We start from the raw sequence: 19,867 nt of genomic DNA on the forward strand, positions 1-19,867 counted from the left end.
GGGGCCCCCGGGCAATAGGGGATCATGGGGCCCCCGTGTCCTTGCCCAAACTCAAAAAAGCCTATGAAAAAGGTACCAGGGGCATCTCACGGGGCCCCCTACTGGCCCCGGGCCCTTGAGCAGTGCCCGAGTTTCCAAATGGTCAGTCCGCCCCTGGTTATTAGCCAACATGCTTGTATGCATACTATGCCGTTGACGAGATCATATTAGTTTAGTCTAATTACCAGAAAACCAAGACTTGATAATACAAAAAAAATGTGCGCACACTCTAATATTAAGCCACAAGCAAAAAAGTGAAAATGTCAGAATTGCCGACTTTCTTCACAAGAAACCGCATCCGGCAAAGTCTTTAAATACAGATTCTAGGCAGAATCTGATCACAAGTAATCAGATGGCCTTAAAACTGTGTTTATGGGATCTCTGTCTAGCCACTGCTATTTTATGATCTGTGCATTGCTATATCATTACCCTTTCATTATAGGGGTTATTTACTAAAACTGGAGAGTGCAAAATCTGGTGCGGCTCTGAACAGAAACCAATCCGCTTCCAGATTGTATTGCCAAAGCTTAATGGAACAAGCTGAAGTTAGAAGCTGATTGGCTACCATGCACAGCTGCACCAGATTCTGAGTACACCAATTTTAATAAATCTCCCCCTATATGTGTATATCCCAACTAATACTGATATGTCCTTTGTTTTGAAAGTGCTAGACATGGCCTGTGAGCAGAACCATAGCTTGCAAGGATGATGGACAAATACAGGCTGGTCATTCACCTTACCACAGAGTACCTAATACATCATTATAATTTTAAAAATCCATACATGTCGCTGGTGTACTATAATAGAAGCCGATAGTAACTTTAAGGACTGGTTCACACCATATTGATTGAACTGCATTTTTCTGCACACCATGCACATGTATGATGTAAGCAAGTCTTTAATGCCCATTCATTTTCAAGAAAATTAACAAACATCAGATCCCCTTATCCCTGTGGGTACTTGAAATGATCATACACTGGAGTATAAATCACAATTTCCATATCATCAGTTGTAATTCTAGTTGAATACAATGGTTTTCATTCTGCCAGGATCTTATTATATGATATGCATAACCAGTTGAATTGGGGCTAGGTTATGACAATGGAAGTAATGTGTGTGTGTGTATGTATGTGAAAGTTAACTTGCCCAGAAGTTTACCAATAAAGTCATTTTTTTCCACTACTACCTTTAGTGCCCAGTCATATATTCAGTTATATTGTAATATGCTACTAGCTTTCCTATGAATTCTGTAATTGTGAATAAATATTACCAACATCCACAGTCAACAGTTTATTATTCTAAAGGCTGGACATTTAAATGAAAACTCCCAAACCATTGATTGATTTTCCACTGTTGATTTACATGAGTAAAATGATTCATGTAAACCAGAGTTCAACCCAGATTACATAGATACATAGTTACATAGTTAGTCTGGCTGAAAAAAAGACAAAAGCCCATCAAGTTCAATAATAAAAAAAAAAACAAACGTTATAATCCTATACCCACTGTTGATCCAGAGGAAGGCAAAAAAACCCCAGCAAAGCATAACTGTTTGATGCTTCTGGCTTTTGGTAACAGTGAATATTTCTGGTGATCTTACACAGTTTCCTTTCTGTTGTCTTGCATACCCTTCCATCCTCCCCAGTGCCTACCCACTTGTACTTACTGCAGCCAGTGCTTATGTTTGTCTAGGGCTGATTTACAAAAGGAGGCAGATAATGTTCACTTATTGAAAAGATATTCTAAAGTTGTAGTCATTTCAAACAATCATGTGCAAGCAAAAATCCAGTGTTGTAATTTCTCTTGTACATGACAGCCTAAGTCATCATAGCTTTATGTTATTTGAGAAGCTAAAACGACATTTTCATCTGCAAATCAACACTTTTGTCCTAACGTTGCTGAGCCATCGAACACAGCCACAGTGCATCTTCATTCATCACAACCATAGGCACAGACAGTGCAATTCCTTATAGTCAGTGTTCACTACTAGCTTCTTCTCACTAGGTGTGCTACACATATGTAAATGATGAGTAGACTGTTGGTGAATGGTGAAAGTGTCTGCACTGCAATTATCCAATCATATGCAAGAAAAAACAAATATTTTTTTTGTTTGTTTCTCTTGACCATGACTCCAACCTGAGCATGGCTTGGCCTTTTATTTATTCATTTATTACAAAGCTTACACACCTTTTACTGTGTTTTGCTGTACATTATTGTGTTTTAGCACTCATTTTGCTCTGCTGACTGTGCTAAAAAGTGAGCAAAAAGGCAACAGAATGCATGCTAACATGCAGTAAATTACAATGTGGAAAATGCATGTTTGTACACATCCTCAGCAAAGAATAAAGATTAGGGAGCCAAACTGTATGGAAACCCTGGGCTAGTTTTAGCAGTCAAATAACAGAACATTAACTCTTTTTCTAAAGTAATGACACAGCCTAATGCACTGATTTGGCTTTGCGACAAATACCATCCCTTTTGTATGTTTTTTTTTTCTTTTTTAATACTTAAACGGACATAAAACACCTATTGTGTCCAGTCTTTTGGGTTGCAATGCTAACAATAATTATCTGACAGTGTTGGCTATACAGATAGCTATTAAACATTTTTACACTGCTGCTGCATGAGATTGAAAAAAAATGGCTACTGCAAACCGGGGGGTCATTTGGAATAAAATGCTATGGAAAATTATTAAATGAAAGAAGTGTGTCTGTAGAGTAGATGGGTTAATGGTTGCTCTGGATTCTTTTTGGATTATTGATATTATGGTGAATAGATTGTCAGTTTGCAATGTGAACTCCTAAAATACAGGTCAGGTACTCACTTCCCACTGGGTAGTAAAAGCCACTTTAGTAAAAGTACAGGAAACAACAGAACAACAATATAATTGATTAGTAGAATGATCAAGTCTGGATAAACCTTTTCTGTTTTCTAAAAGTCAATAGTCAACGCATTTCAGGGGTTACACAGTCTTTAGGGTTGCTGCAGTGTGTGATTGTTTTTTGTGTCAGATTGAGACAATCAGTAGAGAAATATGGGGGTCTGGTCTCTGCTATCTGTTGTAATGAAAGATTTATGGTGGTGGAAAAAGCATTGAAAAACAGTCTATTCTGCTCGTTTGGAGCAGGGAGGATAGTACCAGTAGCAGCAAGAATTCTTCTGTTTACAAACAGCAATCCTGGCTAAGCAACTGATATTGTAAATTAGAAAACTTGACCAACATTCCAATTGTATCAGGATGATGAAGCGCTATAGATTATTTATAATCATAAGGGGTGCTGATATTGATGGTGGCTTGTGGCTTTGCAAAAACAGTCTAAGCAGGTCAAAGTTATGGAGAAAGAAGAGCTGCATGAAAATGCCAAACATTTTGAATGAGTCAAAAATGTAGACTTTATATCAGTGGCAGAGGTCAGTGCACCTATGGTAAATGCTGGGGTAGGGAAAAAGCACTTTGTATCACAGCTTACACTATTTTCATTATTGTAAGTCAGGTTATGATGATGATGATGATTTGGTATCAGATGAGATGTGGATGTGCTCACGGGTAGACATCAGCAAAAGAAGATGGTGTTGAAGAAGGTGACTTGCCCTAACATATTACCGTAAGGATAAGGTTATCTTGCTGTACGGCTTTTCCTAAACCGGAAGCTTAGTCATCGTAGATGCTGCTTTTTCTGCCCCTTCTTAAGATGTCAGGATAGATTCGTGTGGTATGAGTTCAAGGGACATTGGGGGAATTGCATGGGGACCTTTGTCCTTTCTGTTCATGATTGGACAACATATCTATTGCTGTGTGCAGTGTGTGTGTAAGCAAAGACTGAGCAATTGTCTTGCACATGTTTGGGAACTTCAGCTGGCCTATACAGCAATATATGAGATATCATCACATTTTTCCTGTAGGATAAACACAGTGGTCAAAATCACAAGCATATTTTCCTCATTGTCATCTGCATGGATCTCAAAAACCTAAACTTATATCCTTATGTTTATAATCAGCTACAGTTGCTTAGGAAGAAGACTGTACTGAACATGATAGCAACTTTCTCCAGCCACAGTGCCACACAGAGGCATTGATAATCAGCCAATGAAGACTTTGGCAAATGTTGGTGTCAAGAAACCTTCCAGCCATACATGGGTCCACATTCGTCCGGTTCAGCAAGGAGCAACCAAATTTTGATCTATGTATAGGCACTGTTGTTGTACACAATCTAACGATTGACTTGTGTATAATCAGCCTGTTGGGTTTTTCTCAAATGATAAGTGCCACTGGCTATAGTCGGCAACACTAATCATTGCGTTCTGCTAGTGGGGAACCTTTCATGGTGGAAGGAAAGAAAATTGCCTAATTTATGGCCTGTTTAAGCTGGGCATCCACTAGTAGATTTTCAAATGAAAATTCTCAGTACATTGACAGGCTTGATGAATATTGTTAGAAAAAGTAAAAAAGTTTGATTTTGGAGAGAATGGACTTTACTGAGTGAGAACCACATAAACTGTTAAAAAATTCTATCTCTTTCGGTTGAATTTTCTCATTAGTGTGGTCAAAAACAAACATTAATTTGACCACACTAACAATTAGAAAATCAACTGAATGTTCTTAAATTTAAAAATTTGGAATGCAAATCTTCTGGTCTTTACCCAACATTACTCTACTGCTTTGGTTAAAATATAGCTAAAGAAATACATTTTTGGATAGAGTAAATCGATGTAATGTCAATCTGAACTCCAGGAAGCTATAATATATAAAAGACAATTGAATCAAGTTCTGTATTCATTAAAAAAGTAGGAAGTTTTACATAGAATTAGTATTAGTTCTTAATTTTGTTCTGATGTCATCTTCCTTTTCCCACTGCACAACAGTGTGCAGACTGGGAGAGGGAGGGGCCAATCAGAGCACTATTGCAGGATAGACAAGATTGGTGATCGGATTGGTGTGCTGCCTTTCCTTTATTGTCCAATTACTGGCTGAGTGTAGGTTGGTGACCAAGATATATTGTCTAACTACAAAAAAGAAAAATAAGGTCATTGCTCTGGCTGTTTTGGCTGGCAAGGATGCCTGGGTCCAAAGACTGGTTGAATGCAATTGCAATTGCTTTGGCAGGTAAAACATTTCATGTACTGTATATGTATTTCAACTGCATATTCATATGTGTGTCTGGAGTTCAGCTTTAAGATGCCTTAGAGGAATATTTTCAATGCATGCATGTGCTGTGTCTGACATGCCCTTACATCTCATTTTCACTGACTTGAGATTTGTATGGCAAACACAACAACACACCCAAGCATAAACTGACCATGTGATCTAGTTCAATATGCAAAAAGAAGCCATAAATGAAAAACATTGCCCTTTTGTTCTAGTTCAATATTCAAACACTGCATGTATGTTATTGCCAAATCAGACACTCATTGACTCAACTTCTGCAACACATAGAATGTAATATAAAAGCTGATAGTATACTTTTTTATTTATTTATGACACGTATTTATATAGTCCCAAAAATGTATGCAGCACTTTACACACACATATATATATATATATATATATATATATATATATATATATATATATATATATATATATATATTGCACATTCACATCAGTCTCTGCCCTCAAGGAGCTTACAACCTAAGGTCCCTAACTCACATTAATACATATGCATACTAGGGCCAATATAGACAGGAGCCAATTAATCTACCATCAAGTGTTGGGAGTATGGGATAGGGCAATTTATTAATTGCAATGTGATTATGGGGGTAACTAGTTTGAGAAGTTTACTCATCTTTACTAATAAGGTTCAGTGGAAAAAAAACATTTCCCTAAACCAGATCTGAAGTGAGTGCAAACTAGTAATTCAGCCCCAATGTTCTTACAGGAAATCTGTCAACAAGAAAAAAATCACTTCAATATGTAGCAGTTCACCAACAAGATAAAGTAACATGTTTCTGCCAAGCCTGTCAGTGGCCAAGTTAACATTATAATTCAATGCTGAAGGCACTCTGGGAGCAGCAATTTTTAATAACTGTCAGCAATGTGCAGGTACAGTACAGGGTAAAGAGCTACCAACCCGCTGTAGCTTTATGATATTATAGAATCAAAGACAGATAAGAGGTGCCAGGTCCACTGTTTTTCCACCATTCTTTACTCAGCAAGGGCAGAATAATGTAAAACTTCATTTTGTTTCATGATCCTAATGAAGACTGTTGCAGTATTAATTGTGCTAATGTAAATGGGAAAATTCCAGACCAGGGGCGGACTGACCATTTGAGCACTCGGGCACTGCCCGAGGGCCCAGGGTCAATAGGGGGCCCCATGAGATGCCCCTGGTACCTTTCATAGGCTTTTTTGGGTGTGGTTTGAGTTTGGGCGAGCACACAGGGGCCCCATGATCCCCTATTGCCCAGGGGCCCCATGAGTTGTCAGTCCGCCCCTGTTCCAGACATATGGGTTGCTCTGTCTGTGCAGTTCGTAGACATTTGTCAACATTTTTCCCCGGATAATGACCAATGTATGAATATTATTCCATGAACGACGTGGATGCTTGATTGAATAATTTAAATGTACATAATGAAAGGTTGAAGTGAACAATCCTGCATCGTTTCTGCTTTATAAAGTAAATGTTCACAGAATTTAGTGAATAGGGTGAAGCAATTTTAACTTCATTTATGTACTTGCAAAACCCTGTTTTTTTTATTTCTCTTGCATGTGATTGGGTATTTCAAAGAAATACACCATCACTTTATTCACCAAGCATTTACTTTGCCAAGTGGACCTTATTTACTTCTTTTACAACTTAAAGTGGATCCAAACCCTTCTGTTCTTTGCAGCCAAGAAAGCTGCCATCTTAGCCTCTGTTTGATCTGTAGTTGCCATGGTGCTGCACATGTGATCAGTTATTACACTAACGATTGATGGTTTGACAGTTCAGTTAGAAGCACAAGCAAATGTTTCAGTTATCCTCTTGAATGTAAGTGTTTTGGGAAACAGTTAAATTGATGGCTTTATCCCCACTGACAGAAAGCAAGGGGTTGATCTCATTCATATATTCTACACTTTGACTTGTAGCATGTAGTATAAAAGGCTGTCCATAAATGACCAGCTTCTGCCCCATCGCATCTTCTAGTACAACACTTAGGCAAGGATCAAGCTATTTACCCAAAGAAGGTAACAATAAGAACTCTAGATATTAGGATCATTTTTTAATAATCGATATCGTTTTTCCAACTTGCTGGATATTGTGAAGCTGATTTACTGAAGGTGATTAGAATCATCATACAGTCAACTGTGTGAATATTCACTTCAATTATTAATTCGTGTGAAAAACAAATTCCTTTTTACTTAATTTATCTGTACCTGATTAGGTATTTAAAATAAACAGGTATTTTATTTTCACATGAATCAATAATTAAAGTGAAATTTTAGCAAATTCACTCTGTACATCCCGGACAAGCCCCCTTCTTTTCAATTACAAGTGAAAACAGTTTTTTTTATTACAATAAAAAAACATATAAACAAATAAAAAGAAAAACTCCCAAAAAAGTAAGTACATTCAGCTAGCTTAGATACTATGGTTTACAGTAGCCAGAGACAGGCAGATGTCTTATAAAATATGGTGGACAGGAAAACACCTCACCAGTTTGTCTATTGCCAGGACCAGGTGCTCTTTATGTCTTACTTGAAGATGTCTTACTTGATCTATTTCATTCTGATTTCTCATTGAGGAGAAAAGAGGATTAGTCAGGTTTCTCTAAGATTTTCAAATTAATTTTACAATTTTCTAATAGGGATGCCCTTTGGTGGCCCTATACTTTAGTGAATGTTGCACTGGGTTCTGATAGACAAGAATGGGATCAGTCTGTCTATGGCCAGTCTTGCATATCAGAAATGCTTTGTGCCGTGCTTCACTATATAATCTGTTTGAGACTGACTTTGTATAACATAAAATAATTTAGTTCCCAGAATAATCTGTGTTAGTACAGTATTAGATCATTCCAGTAAGTATTTGTTGATAAAGATGTCACTTATAGATACAGGATCCATCCAAAACAACAGAAAACAATGACTTCTGTGCTTAAATGAACAATCCATTCTTATGTCTTGCTGTTGGCCTTTTACACCGACTGCCATTGAGTCCCCAATTATAGCAGTTTTTGTATGTGGACACCTGTCACTAACAAGTACATTGAGAAGAGCAATGGATTTCAACAAGACCGCTCAAGAGGTCTCAGGGGATGGACGATGACATTTGATCACTATTGACCTGAGCTGGATTGAACAAAAGTGCTTTCATTTGCCATACAAGTTGTCAAGAGAAACCATTATTTTAAGTCATTACAATGGAAGGTCTGCATATGGGGCACTCATATACACATGCGTGTGAATGTGTGCCCATATATACATACACACACGTGCCTCATTTATTCCTTGTAAATGAAAAATACATAGTTAAGAAATATTTTTATGTTGCGAATCATAAGACAAACCCATGAAACTCAGCCATACACAGGAAAAATACTGTAGGTTTATTAAGTAAAATAAAAGTTAATTTAGAAAATCAGGGTGATGTAAAAAATTCATTTTTAAAAATCCCCTTCCATGATTGGGTATTCAAAGTGAGCACTGCTTCACGATGCTATATTAACTAAATTAGCTAAATGAACTAAATTAACATTCTTTAATCATTAGGTTAATTAATTGCAATATATCCACATGTCAGGCAGGTTCCTATACAAACAGGGGCTGATTTACGAAAGTAACAGTACACTCAATTGTTCACTAATTTGACATAATGCTGCAAAACTGCCCTTAATTTTTTGAACGTGCATGCTATTACACAAGTCCATCACCCATTGCCACAGTACAAATATTACTAGTTCTGCATGTGCATAGTTTTATTGTACATTTTAGATTGATAGGATTTCTGCAATGGCACTTATATACTACATAATAATGTGGTTGGGGAGATAGATATTTTACATATAAACTATTTTACCTGGTGCAGTAATAGTTTAAACCATCCTACAATTACAGTAGAGTGTTAGTGAATGCCATTATACCATATTCTCCCCATTGAAAATTTGTAACCACCCAAGCTGCATTTCTTTTCTAAAATATCATCAATTCGCAAGTGTCGCTGTAGCTGTACTCTGGATTGTTAACTTTTTGTTAGTATATTAGAATATGACACATTTATTGATAGACTCGAGACAGGCATAAAATATACAATGTAAAGCAATATTACCTCTCCCCCCCCCCCCCTTTTTTCTCTCCACCCCCCACAACCTTCCTCTGTTCTTCTTTCCCCTTCTCTTCTTTCTGTTTTTCCTCCCTTTATGCCCCTTCTCCTAGTACTATTTCCTTTTTGTCACAGTCTTATTGCTGAAGAGGAAAAGGTTCAGCAGTGTTCTCCATTGTCCATAAGTGGAGGGTAGACCTATATCTGGTACTACTCCCAGACCTTCCGACTTCCAGAGTTATTCCGTATTTTATGGATCTTTGTATGAGATGTTTTTGGTATACTAATATTATTGAGGATACCCCCTCTTCATCACCTCACCTTGATTACATTGTACTGATGTTATTGCAATGTTTTAAATTGTTGCAACCTGCTGTTCTTAAAAAAAAAAAAAAAGCAATATTAAAGCAACTCAAAAGCAAACATTTACCAGTTCTTAGATGTGATGGCTGCATTAGTTTTCTTTTTAAAGTTTTTTTAACATTTATTTTCACCTGGTGATCTAGCCAGCAAATATGTTGTTTTTTTTAACAGAACAAGCTGTCCTGCAGATGATGCAGTTAGAGGGTTGAGACAAGCCATTTAACACTCACAGGGGTGCATTCAATAATTGGCATTTATTTATGTAAAACCTTTATCCCCAAAGGAATACAACTGTTGCTGTAACTGCTTATAAGGTGTTAGATGGAGTTTGGCTTTAATTTGTTTAGTGTATCTATAGCTGCTGGTACATTTAACACTACCCTTCTCCCAGATTAACAAAGCCGCAGTCCAAAGTTATCTCTGTCATTTCTTCATCCAGAGTGGTGGCACTAATACAGGAGGTGTGTTAATGGTCAGATCATAAGGTGAAAACAGAATGAAAAAAGCCTAAAAAAAGAAAGAAAATGAATGCAACTACATATGATTGTTAAGCTGAAATGTATTACATTTTTGTTTTGGGGTTACCACCGCTTTAATCAAGTAATGAGTTATTTATTAAAATCATGAAAATGTATTTTTACACATAATGGTCCTAAATATTTAAAAAAATAAAACTAACATTAATGAAAGAACGTATACCTAAATAACACAATGATCTTTATTTACACACATACTTGAGTTGAAATAATTACAGTATATGTTTACTGAACAACTTATTTTATTTTCAGCCAGTCTTGTCATTTACACACTTCTACCAGACAGAACAGCCAGGAAAATAACTCTACCACTGCCTGGATCAACGTCTTGCTAATTGGGTAAAGGTGATGCTAAATGCCAACTTAGCAGGCTGCAGGCAAAGAGGTGAAGTAGTAACATATGTACAGTATACAGTATATCAGCTGTGTACTGTGCTATTGGCCTTATGCTCTGCTTTTCATGCACAGAGTTACTTGTACATCCATTAAATAGCATGGATACCTTAGGGTTCATGCCAAAGGTCAAATGCTGTGTCTTACATTCAAATGCATGCTACTGAACTTGAATGGACAAGAAAAGGCTGTGTTTGCCCTGCTTTACAAATGTACCTCAAGCTTTGTAGTATATGACTTAACAAAAGTACTGGAGAATAGGCCTGAGTTCACTTTCTGTTGTGTGTAAGTGAATGTAAATTAAATATTTATGTACTTGGCAGGCCAGCAGGTCACAGGCAGCAGGTATCCATGCTTGGCAGGCCAGCAGGTCACAGGCAGCAGGCACTTGGCAGGCCAGCAGGTCACAGGCAGCAGGCACTTGGCAGGCCAGCAGGTCACAGGCAGCAGGCACTTGGCAGGTTGGCAGGCCAGCAGGTCACAGGCAGCAGGCACTTGACGGGCCGGCAGATCACAGGCAGCAGGCACTTGGCAGGCCGGCAGGTCACAGGCAGCAGGCACTTGGCAGGCTGGCAGGTCATAGGCAGTAGGTACTTGGCAGGCTGCAGGAGTGAGGATGGCAACCACAGACGGGACACAGAGTAGGGTCAGGCAAGCTGGGTCGGTGACTAGCAGGCACGTCAGAAACAGAGCAGAGGGCAAAAGAGTAGTCGGGATCAGGCTGGAGTTGGCAGCAGCAAGCAGATAGGCAGAAGGATCAGACAGAGATGTGGTCAAAGAACAAGTCAGGGGTTGATTCGTCCAGAGTTCAAGCATGGTCAGATGGATCAGGACAGCAACAGGAGATCAAGCACAAGAACAGATATCAGAACGTTGTAGACCATAACGCAAAGTCCTAGTGCAGCAGTGATGTTTAAATAACCCACTAGGTGCCAATCAGTAGCAAGCGTGCGTGCCACTGTGCACTCCGGTGCACACACGTGTGTGTGCATGCACCTAAACACGGGATTGGTGAACAGGTATTCTTCATCTGTGCATAATTATGTGCCTGGGCACATTTTGTCCTTCCTGTCAGTTATTGGACTATTTATAATGCTCAAAATATGATATAGATTATCATACATAGTAGAATGAAAATCAGCCATACCTGTTAATTTTTTCCTATTCAATTAGAGATCACTATATCTAATTAAAACCCAACTCCAGCCATTTTTGTTTTATTGAAGTAGAGCAGGAAAGAGATTATACCACTGTAAGATTTTTCTATTTTGGTTTGTTCCCGTGTTTCTTTCTTTATAAGAAAAGGGAGGGTTAGGAGGACTTCTGTCAGGTAAATATTGCTGTGTCTACCCTCCTGTCTTGGTGACGAGCTCCCTTCATTTCCTGTCTGGCTTTAAGAGAGAAAGGAAATGGGGGAACTCTCTTCAGTGTTGTCAATAGAAATGGGACTTTCTTTGAGATATATATATATATATATATATATATATATATATATATATATTATACCAAATACTCTGGTTCAGACCTGAATTCTGTCATATTCCAAACCTGATGAAGGGGGGGGGGCTCTGATAGTCCTAAAGCACGTTGAAAATTCTTTTGCTGAATACAGCAACCCGTAATGTTTATACTGGACACCACCAGTGGATTAGCGCTCCTATCTTTCACTCTATCCTCATGTTTGCATATGGACCACTCTAGAGGTTCCTATAAGACTGGAAAGTTGCCTGCAAACCCACACTTACCACTGAAATACCTTAACAGGTTGATAAGCAAAGAAGTTCAACTCAAAATACCTCAACATATATTTAGATTATAAATTATTTTATTGATAGCATTTAAAAATGTTATCAATATTTATTTATGATTTATATATTTATATACCAAAAATGTGTTTTTTGTTTAGTTTTGGAGTGGTATACCTGCTTGTCTTTTCACAGTTAATGCATACACAATGCAGGTTAGAGCATTGCTGTGAGCTGAGCTGTGCTACATTGCCTGTCTGTTTGGAGGTGCATTGAGGTACCATTCAAAATACATGGCACTGCATCGCACCAATGCACATAATACAGGTAAAGTGTACAATATTACAGTGGATAGTGTGACTTGGCCCTTAATGTCTTTTTTTTTTTTTTTTTTTAGAAACTCATTTTAGTTGAGGTTCGTTCTGAATGCACTACTATTTCAGGTTTCATTTTATTATTAATATTATTATTAATTAAACACACCCTGCATATAAGTTACATTTCACAGATAGTCTTCTGAGCACAGCCATGATCACCATGCAAGTAGGCATTAGCATATACAGGGACAATAGAGTACGAGAGCGCGATTGTGCCAAAAGGAGAGTAAACTCGCTCCTACTGTGTAAGCTTTTTAATAAGTTCAGTCCAACGTCTAAGGAAATCAACAAATCTCATTGTTTCAGGAAACCTAATGTTGGCATTGATTTGAGGCAGTACAGCTCCGTTTTCCAAGAGCTTCTTCTACAATAGTTTACTAGTCGATACTAGCTTTATTTATTCTTCCATCCATCACTTGATTAACCTCCTACTACATTCTTCTAAAAATGAATATGAGCACACTGGGGCCAGCAATGACAGAAACGAGACTTCTCAAATACAAAATCAGTGTCTGCAAAGGATCGTGGGATGGATGACTTTTATATTACATGTGTAGACAACATGTCTCCAGGAAAACCATCAATAACTAAGAATTTATACAGTAGGAACCTAATTAAATTCAGTAGAACCTCATTCTTTACACAAATATACTGCTTTGTGTCTATAAATTGTAGTTTGAAACCTAACATTACTTTTCAGTATCAAATTTATTATGTTACATAATATCATGCCAATATATTACATGGTCTCTGTTTTCCTGAACGTATCGTGTATAAACTATTAAATATTTAGTCTGGGATTACTTTAGACACATCAAATGCGCTTGATTAAAGGGAAATTGGAAACTATTTGACAAATATTATCGGTGTTATGCACATACTCCTTTGATTAATATGATATTATATTTGAACTTCATAACTGTAAGTACCCTGCTTAATGTGAATTACATTCACTTTGGTAGGCTTTAGAAAAAGTATCCATATTCTGAGAAATTCCTAGATCTGAGTATTTATGACTTATTACTTTAAAAGGAAAATGTATGCACTGTACAACATTTAACTAAAAATGTTGGTCTCATTATAATTAGGATAACACGTTAAAAGAAAGATGTTTCAATAGATAAATATATGTGTTGTTTTACCATGATACAATAGTAATTTTGATTTAGAATTTCTTTGCATTCAAAATTGCATAAAGAATATTTTGTTTGATTACTTAACTTCTAAAGATATTCCTTGCCCAAGAAAGATGCTATATATGAAAAAAAACAGTAAATAAAAGCAGCAGAATCAATAACCAACCTGTAATGCTAACCACTGCAAATTGTGCAGTGTGATCCAACAATGGCCATGTGTCATGATTGCAAATAGCTGCACACTCCATGAACCAGATCTTAACATTTAGCACAGTAATTTTTGCAGCTCAAAATTAAATATTAGAAATAAGTGTAGATAGTGCGGAGTCTGACCTTGTCTGGAGTATTGCAAAGAAAAACGATGGTGCAATAGGTTCTTGGATAAATAAAAACATCTGATTGCTGCTAAGTATTGCTAAAACTATATACATTCTGTAAATGTAGGAAGAATTTCTTTGTCCTCTTATGTCAGAATGACAGTTTGAGAGTCTTCCATCTCTGGGTTAATAGAACACATATTCAAGACATGCCTCTGATAGTAATTGTAAATTGTCCATGTTCTTATGTCAGCGCTCAAACAAACTTTAAAGCCTTACAATGGCCATTGTACTAGCTGACCACATGTGCAGTACCATGACAACTACAGATGTAAACAGAGGCTTAGATGGCTGAGGTTAAAAAGCAGAGGCTTTGTTGCACGCATTTGCAAATGTGAAGTTATGCTGCCCTATTATAGTACTCTCTAAAGTGTGTTCCCCAACCATAGCCATTTGTGTTCCCAACTGTGGGACATACACTCTCCGGCCACTTTATTAGTACTAGGTTGGATCCCCTTTTGCTTTCAGAACTTCCTTAATTCTTCATGGCATAGATTCAACAAGATGTTGGAAACATTCCTTAGAGATTTTGGTCCATATTGACATGAGTTAGTGTTGCCTTTCTATCATCCCCAACCAGTTTGTCCCTTCTCCTCTGACCTCTGACATCAACAAGGCATTTTCCTTCACACAACTGCCACTCACTGGATATTTTCTCTTTTTTGGACTATTCTCTGTAAACCCTAGAGATAGTTGTGTGTGAAAATCCCAGTAGATTAGCAGTTTTTTAAATACTCAGACCAGCCTGTCTGGCACCAACAACCATGCCATGTTCAAAGTCACTTAAATCCCCTTTCTTCCCCATTCTGATGATCAGTTCAAACTTCAGCAAGTCGTCTTCACCACATCTACAAGCCTAAATGCATTGAGTTGCTGTCATGTGATCGGCTAATTAGCAATTTGTGTTACCAAGCAATTAAACATGTGTACCCAATAAAGTGACCAGTTAGTGTATATAGCAATGCAAAATATTAGAGCATGCTTACCAAGAGAAAGCCCCTTCCTCCTTGGAGGTACAGCAAGCTCAAGATTGTTCGAGGCAACTGAAGACCCCAAGTGTGCAGTAAAAAATGGAAAGACAATAAATAATGCAATACAACCATTTCCTAGCACACTCTCTCCCTTGTCAGCAAAAGAACAAAATGTAAAATTTTCAGCATCTCCAGTTAAAAGCTGATACATACTGACCTGTCAAAGGATCTCCATAAAGTGTGGAAATTAATACTATCACATCTCTATAAAAGCAACTGCACATTATTCTCAGTGTATTCAGCCCCAATATATGACAGCAGAGAAAGGGGGGGGGGGGCAAATCTAATCATACATGCTTCCTTCAGCTACACAATTTCTCTTCTCCGTTTATAAATCACCAGTATATGGGTTGAATTGAAAGGCAGGGGAGGGGTTTTGACAGATGGCTGAGGTGCATTAAAAGACATGCGTCAACCACCTGGTTTTATTGCACTGACAATGCCCATGTGAAAAGGGGCTAGGTGTCACATGCTAGACATTATTTCGGGAATTCATAAAGAGTGTCAACGAGAATCCTAACATGCCTCCACACCAGGGGCGGACTGACCATTTGGAAACTCGGACACTGCCCGAGGGCCCGGGGTCAGTAGGGGGCCCCATGAGATGCCCCGGTACCTTTTTTCATAGGCTTTTTTTAGTTTGGGCAAGGACACAGGGGCCCCATGATCCCCTATTGCCCAAGGGCCCCATGAGTTGTCAATCCGCCCCTGCTCCACACAACAAATGATGGTGTAGGCGACAAATTAATGTGCCTGTTGTAAACTGTGGCACACATTGAGTGTAGAGGTACACTGGGGTTTATGTACTAAAGCTGTAGAGTGCAAAATCAGGCTCACTTCTGCATAGAAACCCATAATTTTCTAATCTCCGCTTGTTCAGTTCAGCTTTGGCAATAAAACCTTGAAGTTCATTGCTTTCTATGCAGAAGTGAGCCTGATTTTGCACTCTCCATCATTAGTAAATCAACCCCATTGAGACTAGAGTGTCCATACCTACATTCCACCCTCAGTGCAACTGCACTTCCTCCTGTCACTTCAGCTGTCACAGCACAGCGTTGGAAGAGTTTTGTATCTGGGTTCACGAAGCCTGGGGATTCACAGACACTTATTCCCCATCAAGTCCACTCCCCTTGTGATTAACAGCAGAAAGTGGGCAAATCCTTTGTCAATAAATAGCCAGCTATTGGCTATAGAATCTGCCCACTGCCTGCTGTTAGTCACAAGAAGAAAGCAGACCTGACTGGGGGACCAATGTCTGAGCTTCCACATCAGGCTTCACCCACTGATGTGAAGATGGCAGCATCCTAAACAACCAGTGACATGAAAGGGATAATGGCAGTAGGTGCGCAGCTCTGCTACACTACACTCTTCCTGTCTCTGTACACCAACATACAGTTGGTCTTGATTCCCTCCAATTACATTATCTACAACCTGGAGCTAATTATTTTTGAATTTGGTGCATTAATATCAATAGCAAAGAGGTTCTTAATAGTGCCACTTAATAATAAATCTGCTCTACATGTCAATAAAGTTATCAAAATAGGTGGCATGGATTTTTTAATCTGGTGCAGGCCATTGTAAAGGGCCAGAATAGTGTCAGTAGGGATTAATTGCATTTCCCCATATACTGTATATCAACCTGCTCCCTGATGAGATCTGTGATGACTCAGACTTGGAAACAGCAGCAATAACATTTTAGCAAAGTAGTTTTAAAGACAATGGGAAATTGTCAACTGGTTTAACTTTCAAGATTAAAAAAAAAAATTAAAAACTTAAATGTCATTTATCAGTGAATTGATTCTTTAAAGCAACCTCTCTTACTCATACTCTACTTACAAATAGTGCAACAGCTCAAAATGTGCTGTTTTATGTCATGCATGTCGCTGTGTGTATGTGGAAATGAATGCATTCACCTAGCTCAATGGCTTAAACAAATAATAACATCAAATCATTACACATACAAGTCACTGTATTCTTTATCAAATCCTGTTGCCATATACATGATATATAGAATTATATATTGTACTTTATGTTATCATTCAGTTTATTGAAAACCAATATTCTTTTTTTTCCTAAAAAGCAGTCAGTTAGTAAAAAAAAGAATCCGATACATTAAAAAAATGCTATATTTATGATCAGAAAATTAAACCACCCTTCACAATGGTGTCCTGGGCAGCACAGCATTTAGCTGCCATATTTTCTGCCACATGTGATATTTTACATTCCTTCTATAAAAGGTCTGTAGTTTTGCCTAAGAGTGCATAGACATGTTTTTTTTTTATCTTTCTATCACAGGGTGTGATATGTGTGCAGATAATCGTAATGGAGAATGCCCCATGCATGGACCTTTGCATTCACTGCGACGCTTAGTGGGTACTAGCAGCACTGCATCTGTGGCACCTCCTCCTGAAATCCCTGAATGGTTGCGTGACCTGCCACGAGAGGTTTGTCTTTGTACCAGTACTGTTCCAGGCCTGGCATATGGCATATGTGCAGCTCAAAGAATCCAGCAAGGCACATGGATTGGGCCATTCCAAGGGCTTCTTGTGTCTCCAGACAAGGTTCAGTCAGGAGCTTTACGGAATACACAACACCTCTGGGAGGTAAGTAACATTTATATCTACCTAGCTTTTCCTATCTGAAAAGTTGCCAGTTGTATGAATTGTGTGCTTATGTTGGTATCTCATAGTGGGTTGATTTGCTAACCAATTAGAGAATTTCCACTTCAATCATCCAGTTATGTGCACAGCAACATCCTGTTTTTTTCTCCCCCTAAAACACCCCTGCACGCAATTGGTTATTCAAAGTGAGCACATTGTTAAACATACACGTTCTACTTTATGAGTAAACGATACCTATCAAGTTTGGTAAAACGTACTCAAAAGTGTGTATCAGGATGGTAAAGTCAATTTAATTAATTTGATTAGCTCTAATAAAATGGCCTCCATATTACCTTCTGGTTGATGAAATAAACTGCCCACCACATAACTTGTTGAATTTACCATCCAGACTCTAAGGCTGGGTACATACCTTTCTGTATGCATTAATATTTATTTTTATATGCATTGATGTGGGGTTTTTTTATATATGTTCTGCCCTACTTTGCTGGGTCTGTCAGCCAATGAAATGTTGAGTACAGTTGAGGTTGCTATGTGAAGGGCTGGTTACCATGCGTTGGAAACGTTCTAAAATGCATATTACATTTGTTTTCATATTCTGCCATTGCCATCAATAGGGCCTACAATGCTGCAGTTTTTTGTCCAACACATATCAACAGACGTGTAATAAAACCATTAAAAACAAAGGCAAAGCTGTGCACATGCATTAACACACGTTCCAATGCATGTGTTGGACACAAGTTGTAAACAGCACATTACAATATACTGTCAGTTTAAACTATACAGTGCTCATCGATAAATGTATCTAACCACAGAGAATCTCATGCCTATACTATTATGCTGTAATATATTGGCTGTTTTTAAGCCCAAGGGTTGGATTCATAATGATGAGGAGTAAGAGAGATGTTGTCCCAGAAATCGGGTGCCAGCTGTGGTCCATGGAGAATGTCTCTGGTTTTCTCTCTATATCAGTGAAATAAGATGAAGTTTTCAAATTGAAAATAATTAATGATTCAGATCCTAATAAACAATCCTAATCTAGACAAATAATAAAAAACAATCTTATGCATTTATAAAAGAAAGATAAATGATTTAAAATATAGCTGATATACAGTATCTGTCTTCACTAGACATGTGCACGTCGGAAAGCTTCATGTCTTTTCATTTCGGAAGCTTCTGTTCATTGAAAAATTTTGTTTCGTCATATTCCTTATGTTGAACTGATTCATTTTTAGAATTGGTTTTAATATCTTCGGCATTCGTTTCATATATTTGTTGGTCCAGGGTGGATTAAAAAATTTGTCAGTTTTTCCAGAAGGTTGTTGTATATTTGATATATTATAGAGCTGGACGGATTCGAATTAGAAAGATTGTCGGACACTAGTCCAAACCCTGTAAGAGAAATGGGATGAGCTGATTGGACAATATCTACTGGCATCATGTGCATTCAAATTAATGAATATAGCTAAATTTGGATCCGTTTGTTATCCAAATCTGAACTATTGAACAAATTTGAAAATGGAATTCATTTCCCCATGGCCTTGAACTACTATCGCATCATGTGATGTCATCTGAATGAAACAAATGAAATGAATACATTTGGTAATTTCATTATAATTTTTTTGGATTCATTGCCATTCATTTCTGTTTCTATTCGGGGTTTTGGCTGTATCCAAATCTCCCAAAAATTAAATTTTTGTCTAAAAAACGAATCGTAACTAAACAAATCACACATGTCTAGTCCTCATATCAGCTTCCTAATCCACTATACAGCAGCACTTGGACTATGGAAAGTGAGGGTCAGAATTCTGGGCTAACCAGGTCTTTTGTTGCTCTAAATAGTGTTGGACGTCTAACAATTTGAACACACTTGAAGTTATAAGAGTAAGGAAGGATGTGGAGAAATTATTGATATCCTGAAATCATTATTATTATTTACTTGTGGTTCTGCCCAACAATTTCAAGACTTAGTGGTCTTTAGTTAAATTTGTCTTGTATTTGAAAGTTCAGCTATTG

General features: G+C 37.7%; 1 protein-coding gene across 1 annotated transcript in view; it reads left to right on the plus strand.

Moving 5' to 3' along the window:
- Positions 1-19,867, plus strand: part of PRDM6 (PR/SET domain 6) — a 188,158-nt gene that overhangs the window by 9,718 nt on the left and 158,573 nt on the right. The window contains exon 3 of the mRNA XM_089674915.1: positions 17,529-17,836. Within this exon, the coding sequence (XP_089531041.1) occupies positions 17,529-17,836 (308 nt within the window). The remainder of the gene's footprint in view (positions 1-17,528; positions 17,837-19,867) is intronic.

Source organism: Staurois parvus, unplaced genomic scaffold (assembly GCF_062004578.1).
Source record: "Staurois parvus isolate SC_StPar_1 unplaced genomic scaffold, SC_StPar_1.0 ptg000004l, whole genome shotgun sequence".
In the NCBI taxonomy this organism is placed as follows: domain Eukaryota; kingdom Metazoa; phylum Chordata; class Amphibia; order Anura; family Ranidae; genus Staurois; species Staurois parvus.